This window comes from Vicia villosa, unplaced genomic scaffold (assembly GCF_029867415.1).
Source record: "Vicia villosa cultivar HV-30 ecotype Madison, WI unplaced genomic scaffold, Vvil1.0 ctg.000353F_1_1, whole genome shotgun sequence".
NCBI lineage: Eukaryota > Viridiplantae > Streptophyta > Magnoliopsida > Fabales > Fabaceae > Vicia > Vicia villosa.
This window is the reverse complement of record NW_026705160.1, coordinates 329,688-340,741: the sequence shown is the minus strand read 5'-3', so window position 1 is coordinate 340,741 and position 11,054 is coordinate 329,688. Positions and strand designations below refer to the sequence as shown.

General features: G+C 34.2%; 1 protein-coding gene across 1 annotated transcript; it reads left to right on the top strand.

The window, feature by feature from the left end:
* The first annotated feature begins 1,036 nt into the window (after positions 1 to 1,036).
* On the top strand, positions 1,037 to 4,210 carry LOC131627254 (cysteine-rich receptor-like protein kinase 10). Its single transcript, XM_058898091.1, has 6 exons — positions 1,037 to 1,982; positions 2,053 to 2,309; positions 2,659 to 2,869; positions 2,974 to 3,211; positions 3,467 to 3,617; positions 3,742 to 4,210. The coding sequence occupies exons 1-6, from the start codon at positions 1,196 to 1,198 to the stop codon at positions 4,030 to 4,032; spliced, it is 1,935 nt and encodes a 644-aa protein (XP_058754074.1). The 5' UTR covers positions 1,037 to 1,195; the 3' UTR covers positions 4,033 to 4,210.
* The last annotated feature ends 6,844 nt before the right edge of the window (positions 4,211 to 11,054 follow it).

Genomic DNA, 11,054 nt, shown 5'->3' with positions numbered 1-11,054 from the left:
AAGTATACACAATCAATTTCTTCTTCTCTATAGGATTACCCACCGAAACTTTTTCAACAACAACCTCCACAAAATACCTTACATCCTTCCACGCCCCAAAACTTCCCCTAACAACAAACTTCTCAACATTCCTTGACCAACGAAACCCACTAGAGGAATTATTCACTCCCGAAGCCTTCCCCTCCGCTGCTATGATACCTTTCCTATCAAACCTTGGGACATTAGCATGAATTTTCTTCTCATAGATCAAAACATTATCCAACTTTACCGCGAGTAGCCGTGAATCTTCAACCTTGGAGAATCTTGCGAAACCGAAGCGTTTCCCTACCTTATTCTTCTTGGGAGCAGTTAACACCTCCAAAATCTCCCCCAATGCAAACGAATACATCAAACAAATCCTTTGCTTTCATTCTATTTGGAAAATGGGAAACAAAGATAGAAACAACATGAATCTCCTCCACCTTCTTCTTGCCCGCCGAGAAAGTGTCCCAGTGGGGGACCCAATTCTAAAAAGCCTCCTCTTTGCCGTCACCCGTCCTCCCTCTCGAGGAATCGGACCACCATTCATGGACCCAATTCTTTATATATATATATATATATATATATATATATATATATATATATATATATATATATATATATATATATATATATATATATATATATATAAAAGAGTTTTGATTTAAAAAAAAAAGTGATCACCATCACCGCTATTGAACCACCCACCATTTATTTGTATGCCAATTCACATGCTATGAGTCTTAAGGTTAGCCAAATAATTGAACAATAGTTAGCTTTAAGAATTTCTCATTTTAATTAACGTATCTTGTGGTTTACTGTTCAAGAACTTCCAAGCATTTTCCATCTTGTACTTTTTTCATGCAACGCATTTGGAACAGAAAGCTACAAACAAAACAACTGTATTCAAAAGTCTCTCTTTTGAATAATTACTCACATGACCTTTCCACAAATTGAATGATAAAAGGACTAAAAGTTTCGCCTCAAACCACAAATTTTATTCCACAAATCACTTCACACGGCATATCTTTCATAAAAAAAGGTTCAGAAACAAAGCTTTTAAAAAAAAAAAAGTATTATCCTTGCTTACAGAAAAAAAAATTGATGAATTGTCTTATAAAAAAAAAGCTTCAATCCTCCATTTTTTAAATATTCTGAGAAACAAAACAATATCAAAATGACAATTGTTACTTGCAAATTATTATTTTCCCTTTATTCTCTTCTCCTTCTTGTTATTGTATCTCTAACCAAAGCCCAGCCAAATTTTTTGTACAACTTTTGTATAAATGATAAAGGAAACTACACAACCAATAGCACATATCAAAACAATCTCAACACCCTTTTGTCCAATCTCACATCCAACACACAAATCAACTACGGTTTCTATAATTTCTCCCACGGCCAAAACAACGACAAAGTTAACGCAATTGGACTCTGCAGAGGAGATGTTAAACCAGATGTTTGCCGCAGTTGTCTCAATGACTCAAGAGTTCTTCTCCCGAAGCTCTGTCCAAATCAAAAAGAAGCTATAGGTTGGTATGATAACTGCATGTTACGCTACTCGAACCGATCAATATTTGGTATTAATGAAGAATCACCTACTTTTTATATATGGAACATTTACAACACATCAGAGGTTGATCAATTAAATCAAGTTCTCGGGAACTTGATGACGAAATTGAAGGAAAAAGCAGCATCAAGTGATTCTCGTCGTAAGTTTGCCACGGATAATGACACTGATGTTAATTTTCAAACCATATACGGTCTTGTGCAGTGTACACCTGATTTGTCATATCAAGATTGTACTGATTGTTTAGAAGCTGCTATCTCGGAAATTTCTTGTTGTAATGACAAGAAAGGTGCGAGAGTTAATAAACCAAGTTGTAATATTAGATATGAAAACTATCGCTTCTACAATCTCACACCTATAATAGACCTAGAAAAAACCTCTCCTCCACCACAAGGTACTTGTCAATATTTTACTATTCTTAATCTTTGAATGTCTAGTTGAGCAGATGATTTTGATTTTTACAGAAAAAAGAAAATCATCGCATACTACCATCGCCATAGTAGTGCCTATTGTTGTCGTTGTTGCTGCTCTCCTAAGTTTTATTTGCGTATACTTAATGAGAAGTAAGCCAAAGTTAAATCATGAAGAAGTAGAACACGATCACGATGATATTGAAATCGAGGAGTCATTGCAATTCAATTTTGATACAATACAAGTTGCAACAAAAAACTTTTCTAAAGCTAATAAACTCGGACATGGCGGATTTGGAATTGTTTATCAAGTAAGTAATCATTTGATTTAGATGTATATCATATTCTTCCTCGTGAAAGAATTTATAGGACCCGTTTGTTTATGTTTTTTTTTAAAATGATTTATATAGTTTTTCTTTTACATAACTTGTGTAAAAAAACTTTAAAAAAAAAAACTTTTAATAAAAGTTTTAAATAAAAATGTAGTTTGAATAGTTATTTTAGATATTTTTTTATTTTATGAAAAAAATTATTGATATTAAAATTTTAAAAAAATCACTTAATTTTGAAGCTATTTCAAATAATTTTTTATAATGTGATATGTTTGAAGCTAAAACAAACATATCCTACATTATATATACAAATGTGATATGTTTGCAGGGGACACTCTCTACTGGACAAGTGATTGCAGTAAAACGGTTGTCAAAAGGTTCTGGTCAAGGAGATAGTGAATTTAAGAATGAAGTGCATTTATTGGCTAAACTTCAACATCGAAATTTAGTTCGACTACTTGGTTTTTGTTTAAACGGAATAGAAAGACTACTTATCTATGAATTTGTTCCTAATAAAAGTCTCGACTACTTTTTATTTGGTAGGTTACAGTATATGCTTTATTAGATTGTTGCTCTCTTACATTAATTTTCATTTGAAGAAAAGACTATACTACTAATATAGCTAATTTGGTCCATGTAATAGATCCACTAAAGAGAGCACAATTAGACTGGGAAAGACGCTATAAAATTATTGAAGGTATTGTTAAAGGACTTCTCTACCTTCACGAGGATTCTGGACTTCACATTATACATCGCGATCTTAAAGCAAGTAATATTCTCTTGGACAACAATATGAATCCTAAAATATCAGATTATGGTATGGCCAGACTACTACTTGTTGATCAAACTCAAGTAAATACAGATAAAATCATTGGAACATAGTAAGTGCAAGAATATAAATTCATATCTTGTTAAGTGCAATTTTTCATTATTACTTAATATTGTATTGCGAATAATTCATTGATGTTAACTCTTAAAAATAATTTCTCTGATATTTTAGTTATTTTTAAGGTACTACCATGAATATTTGGTTATTATAGAAAAACCTATTCTATTAACATGGAATCAGAATTGTTATTAAACTAAAACATGTTGAATATTTGTTACTAATTAAATTATTTTATTATGTTGTGTAGTGGATATATGGCTCCTGAATATGCAATGTTTGGACAATTTTCAATAAAATCAGATGTTTTTAGTTTTGGAGTACTAATTATAGATATTATTAGTGGCCTGAAAGTTTGTGGCATTCTTCATGAGCAGAGTATGGAAGACTTACTTGGCTTTGTAAGTCCTAATCTCTTATTATCATTTCTTTCATCCCAATGAAAAAATGTACATTAAAATATTATTACATATGACTAACCATATTAAAGTAGAATTATAATTAGTGTTCTATGCAATTGAGCAGGTGTGGAGAAACTGGAGGGAGGGTACAATCACAAATATAATTGATCCATCATTAAACAATAGTTCACAAAATGAAATAATGAGATGCATTCACATTGGTTTACTATGTGTCCAAGAAAAAGTGGTTGAAAGGCCAACTATGGCTACTATTGCACTCATGCTTAATAGTTATTCAGTTTCTTTACCGCTCCCTTTGGAGCCTGCTTCTTTTATAGGTGGCAGAACTGGAAATCTTTCAATTTCAGACATGCAATCTGGTGAAGATAGTGCAGGGATAATAAGGTCAAGTTAATCCAAGAGTATATCAACAAATGACAATTCAAGTGATGAGTTATAGGCATGTGGGTGATGATATGCTCATTTAGCATCATTGTTTCAACCAAAATACATATGTTTGTGTTAAGTGTTGTTTATATATGTAGATTATTCTGAACCAATATGTTTAACATTATTTATGTATAAAAAATACAAACTAGTAATTTAGTTGTGTTTGTGTAAGTTTAAAACTATTTTAATTAATTTTTTAAATAATAAAAACAAATTATTAAATAAAAAAAGAAAAAACAAAAAAGGATGACTGATTGTAAAATCTAATCACTATGCCAAATTTGTCTTTCAGCAGCACCCCTACGAAAGCGCTTTTAGGAAAAAGCGCTGGTATAGGTTTCGCTAAAAACAAAATTAAAAAACACGCAAAAAAAGCGCTCTTATAGGGGGGTTACGAAAGCGCTTTCAAAAAGCACTGGTAAAGGGACGGGTACGAAAGCGCTTTCCAAAAGCGCTCTTATAGGTGGGTTTTGAAAGCGCTTTCAAAAGCGCTGCTATAGGGGGTTGGGTACAAGAGCGCTTTTACCCTAAAAAGCGCTGGTATAGCCATGTGTACTAAGGTGCTTTTCAAAAGAGCTTTCATAGATGTTTTAAAATTAAAATTTCTGAAAACAAAATTAGACAGAACGCGCGTTTGCCCCAATCCCTAATTCCCTCTTTCTCTCAGAACTCAGAATTTTTTCGTCGGAGAAGAAGACCAAGACCATTTCACCACCGGAGAAAACCCACCGTCTTCGTTGCCACCATCTTCGTTGCCACCGTGTTTGTTTCCTGCACCATTCCAAATCAAAAAACCGTGAGCCACCGGAGAAGAAGACTCAATATATCGTTTGGTTCTGTTGTTGAGAAAGAAGATTCACCATCTCAGCCACGTTAGAGGTATGTTTCTTAAGGATTCTAGTTATCTCGGTGGCCTAAAGGTTAATTTCATTTGCTTGTGATAGAGCTTTATACCTGTATGACCTTTGAATTTTTTTGAAGCCTTGAAATGTATTCTTGTTTCTGTTTTCAGTGGCTACCTCGCAAAAAAATTCCAAAATAAAGCTTTAGACTTGTTTTATTATAAGTTTTTTGAGCAATATCTTTTGAATGTAATTGTGAGGTATTCTTTGTGTGTATTTTTAGTGTGAAATTGTTTGTTAGTCTTGCTGTGAGATTAGTTTTTATGTTACTTAGATATTATTATTTGTTTTCTGATTTCCCAATTTGTTTAGGATTAGGACCTGTTTGGATTGACTTTTTAAAACTTATTTAGTGGCATACTGCCTTATGAGAATGGTTGTGAGAGTTTAAGAAAAAAGTTTACAATATATCCATAAACTTTTTTCAGCTTATTTGGTATGCTCTCCCAGATATCTTATGAATACAACTTATAGCTTATATGAAAACAATCTGACTATATTTTATCTTTTGTTATATAATAAATTCTTATACATAAGAACTTATATGATAAATACCTATACCATAAGCTTATATTATGTTGTTTATCCAAATAAAACCTTAGTCTTTTGAATGAAGTCAATATCAAGCATATTTCACTATAATTATATTTCTTATTATAAGCATATCTCATAACTTCATTTGAATAGCTTTTGCGACAACTTTTTGTGTGCTTTCTCGTTAGACATTAATGCTTCCCCGTTATGAAAATACATGATAAATTGTTGTTTTCTCATGAGATATAATTGCTCCACCTTAATTTCTCCATTTGTATGACTCGACTATGATTTGTGGTCGTTTTCACGATGATGTTTTGACATGGGTAGTTGCTGCCCTAGTTTCTAAGTAGGTGTTAAACTTTGATTTACCTTGCGGTACTATGTATCTAGATTTGCTATAACATCTGGGTAATGATTAGTTTGGTTTCAGATCATTTTCTTAGCCATGTTATGTCATTCATTTTTTTCCCGTAGTGCTGTCCCATTTGGATTCATTGTATAAAAGAGGCTCGTAATCAATTATACATATTCGCAGGATGTATATAAGGCTAATTGTTCCAAATTTTATTTTTCAGGGGATATTAAAGATTTTTTAAAAGAACATCACTAGGGATATCGGATTAGCTTATGGTGTGTGGTTCCAAAAGTTTCTGAATTTCTCAAAAGGTAATTAGTTATTCGTTTGCTATAGTTTCTCTAAAGGTAATTAGTTATTCTTTTGCTATAGTTTTTGAATCTCTTTCGTCAAAGTAATTAGTTGTGATTTGAATGAACAGCTATGATGGATCGTTTGCACTTTAATTAGTTGCTTACTTCTCCACTTTAATTAGTCGCACTTTAATTAGTTCCTCTTCATTTGACAGATTATTGCTAACAAGATAGTCCAAAAGGGATACATTTTCGGCGTGTAGGACCTCGTCAAAAGGTATGTTTCCAGTCTCAAGTCTAAGGATGAGGTTATAATATTTTGAAAGGAAAACTCTAGCCAAAGCATCTAGATATTTTGCAGTATAGAAACTAACTTTAATATGTTCAATCTAGATATCTTGATATTGTGTTAGTAGTGGTGTATTTAACTGCATCGTGTGTGTTTAATTTTATAGTTACTTTGAAGCCTCTGGTTTCTACTTGTACAACGCCGATTCAAACCTACCCGTTTCCCACATTAAGTCCAACTCAGGTTACTAGCCCTTTCTTCTTGCTTATAGTTTGTTGTTTTCTGCTTATAGTTTATTGTTTATGGTTCTATTTAATTTCAATTTAGTGTCTCTCAATCAGTTTTTTGGTTTGTGGACTTATATTACCTTGAAATAAGGTAATGTCTTCTTTAAGAAATCGGGGGTAGGCTGAAATAAGGTACTGTCTTCTTTTAATTTAGAGACTCAAATAATCGAGACAACTGTAACTTCCTATCTTTAGCTAACTACCAACTTAACCAATATGAAAGCTATAGGATCTCATTAGGTATTGCTTAAGTGTTGCTTATTCACAGTAGTATATTTTTGTACTATGGTTGCATAACATTCTATTTCAAGACTTGAGTGGTTTGACAAGATTTATTTCTATTATTCACACTTTATAGGATCTCATTAGGTATTCTGATCAAGACATAATGATGATAGCTATTTCTTATCTTGACAGAATTCCTTAGTACCTGATAGAGAAACCAAGAAGCAAAAGCATTTGTTTAGCTTAATTAAGACATGGATAAAACATGGATGAATTCAAACCGATTGTCGAAAGAGTACGAGAAAGGGGTATGGGAATTCGTTAAGTTTGCGGTTGCGCACTCCGAAGACCCGATTTGAATGCCGTGTCCTTGCTTGGGTTGCTGTTATGGGGATAAGGTTGACGGGAATAAGTTGGCATCGCATTTACTACGGTTTGGAATTGATAGAAGTTATACATGTTGGACAATGCATGGTGAGAAAAGTAACGAGAATGTTGAGTCGAGGTGTAATACGAAGTATGCTTCAAACGACGATTGCACAGACACATATGATTATGATCGAGTCGAAAAGATTGCAGAAGCGCTTGAAGAAGATATTGAGGATTGTCCCAAAATGTTCGAGAGGTTGGTAAGCGATAGAGAGAAACCGTTGTATGATGGTTGTACAAAATTCACAAGATTTTCTGCGGTGTTAAAGTTGTACAACTTAAAGGCGGACAATGGATGGTCGGATAAAAGTTTCACAGAGTTATTAGCCCTTATGAAAGATATGCTACCAGATGATAATGTTCTTCCCAATCGAACGTATGAGGCCAAAAAGTTGTTGTCCTCTATTGGCATGAGCTATGATAAGATACATGCATGTCCAAACGATTGCGTTTTGTTTCGAAACGAGTATGCAGCGTTGAATGATTGTCCTAAATGCGGTGCCCCTCGATATAAGAAAAAGTTGTCTCCGGCCAAAGTCTTATGGTATTTTCCTATAATTCCAAGATTTAGACGCATGTATCGTAGTGAAACCGATTCAAGACAGTTGACTTGGCATGCAGATGAAAGAATTATTGATGGAAAGTTGCGACATCCGGCAGACTCACCACAGTGGATGAAAGTTGATACTGATTATCCTGAATTTGGAAATGAAGCAAGAAACCTTCACTTGTCATTGTCTACTGATGGAATGAACCCGCATGGTATTCAAAGTATCTCGCATAGCACATGGCCTGTGATTCTTATGATTTATAACCTACCTCCGTGGCTATGTATGAAGCGTAAGTACATGATGTTATCTATACTACTTTCTGGGCCTAAACAACCAGGGAATGACATAGATGTATACTTGGCACCCTTAATCGAAGATTTAAAGTTTTTGTGGGAGAACGGTGTGGAGGTTTACGATGGGTATAGGAAAGAAAGTTTCAACTTGAGGGCGATGTTGTTTGGAATAATTAATGATTTTCCAGCATACGGAATTCTATTCGGGTACAACAATAAAGGTCAAAAAGCGTGTCCTGTTTGTGAAGATGAAACCGATACGACACGATTGGATCTTTGTCAGAAGAATGTCTTTCTCGGCCATCGTAGAGTCTTAAATTATAATCATCACTACCGTGGGTGGAGAAAAGCATTCAATGGAAAGGCCGAACATCATACAGCCCTGCCTTTTTTTTCAGGTGATCAAATTTTTGAAAAGGTGAAAGATGTGAGCACTCAGTTTGGCAAGCCTTTTGCACATTCACTTGTCAAGGGTGGGTGGAAGAAGAAGTCAATTTTTTTTGAACTTCCATCTTGGAAGTCGTTGTACGTAAGACATTTCCTGGATGTTATGCATATTGAAAAAAATGTATTTGACAGCGTCATAGGTACGTTACTCAATATACAAGGAAAGTCTAAGGATGGCTTTAACATAAGGAAGGACATGGTAAACATGGGAATGAGAACTGAATTGGGACCCGTGACGAAAGGAAGACGAACATATCTTCCACCTGTTGTTTACACTCTATCTAGAAAGGAGAAGAAAACATTATGTAAGTTCCTCAGTGAAGTTAAAGTTCCAGAAGGCTACTCTTCAGATATTAGAAGACTTGTGTCCATGAAAGACCTCAAGTTAAAAAGTTTGAAGACACGTGATTGCCATGTTATAATGGAACATTTTTTACCAATAGGTATACGTTCTATTCTGCCAGAAAAAGTAAGAAGCGCAATAACTAAACTGTGTTTTTTCTTCAGGTCAATTTGCAGTAAGGTGATCGATCCCGCGATCTTACCAACATTGCAAAAAGAGATAGTTGTTACTTTATGTGATCTTGAAATGTATTTTCCTCCCTCATTTTTTGACATAATGGTTCATCTAGTCGTTCATCTTGTGAAAGAGACACAATTGTGCGGACCAGCTTATATGAGATGGATGTACCCTGCTGAACGTTATATGAAAATATTAAAAGGGTACGTGAAAAACAGAAGTCGACCGGAGGGTTGTATTGCCGAACAATACATTGTTGAAGAAGCGGTTGAGTTTTGTACTGATTTTCTGTCAAATGTTCAATCAATTGGACTCCCCAAATCTCATATTGTTGAAAAAAAAGAAGGAAAAGGGCTAATTGGAAATAAAGTTGTGACAATAACAATGGTCGAGCGGGATCAAGCGCACCTGTATGTTATGCACAATGAGATTGAGGTTGAGCCGTATGTTGAAATGCACAAGGTTGTTCTCCGAGATTTAAATCCGAATAGAAAAGAGAATTGGATAGTACGAGAGCACAATCGAAGTTTCATACCGTGGTTTAGGGAACATATTTATTCAAAGTATCGTTCAGATCCTGCTTCAGTAACAGAAAGGTTGAGATGTTTAGCCCATGGTCCAAGTATAATTGTGTTTTCTTATAGCGCATACGCAATTAATAGATACACATTTTATACCAAAAAACAGGATGATAAAAGTACTATGCAAAATAGTGGTGTTACCTTGGTAGCTGAAGCAATGCACATATCAAGTGCGAATGACTTAAATCCGAAATTTACAAATTTGTCATATTTTGGGGTTATCGAGCGCATTTTGGTGTTTGATTACGCAAAGTTTCAGATTCCTGTATTTGGTTGCAAGTGGGTTGAAAATAATAATGGCATACGAATGGATAAGTCAGGATTTTTGCAAGTGGATCTCAACAGGGTGGGGTACAATAATGAGCCTTTCATTCTAGCTTCTCAAGCTAAACAAGTGTTATATGTCAATGATCTGACAAGTACGAAATGGTCTATAGTGCTTTTATCAAACAAAATAGTTGATGAAAACATTGGAGATCAAGGTGATATTGGTGTTGGCATTGAATCTTGTACAAGAAACGATCAAAATGAGAATGAATCTTGTACTAGAAATGATCATAATGAGGGTATTTGGATCAATCCAACCGCCCGTGTTGTTAAGAGACGCGTAGAACACAATCCTACCAAGAAAAGAAAGAGACGTTAGTGAAAAAGGTAATAGTATACATATTCCGACTAATGTGCTTTATTCAATTTGTACCGATTGTTATATATGCTATTTGTATAGTTTTTTCAATTTGTATAGTTTTTTTCAATTTATATTCCGATTGTTACAATACTTGTTCAATTTTGATGCATATTTTCGTTTTGTACATAACTTTTGAACCATGTATCTGTTTGTCGACTTCTTTACATGTAACTATACTATTTTGACAATTCTGGAGCTGCTCATTCACTTATCTTTACCTTTCGGGAATGTTTTTTTATCGGTTTTGCTTCTTCCCGTGATCAAAAGTCGGGCTTAGGGTCTGAATTTCGGAAAACCGACTTCATTTTTGAGTCCGTGAGGACGTTTTACCATAGCCATGTAAATTTCGTTCAATTCCGACAACTTTCTTTTTTTTTACGCTTATTCTGATTTCATTGATTTCGATTCCGATTTACTTGTACATGCATGGTTTGACTTCCATTTGACTTGTATAGATTGTTAGCTTATTAATAGTGTACTAATGTGCTTTAGTTTGTTTGATACAGGTTCAATGGCTAGTAATCAAGAACACCCACAAGAAAACCCACAAGAAAACTCACAAGATAGAGATGCTCCGGATACAAATCCTC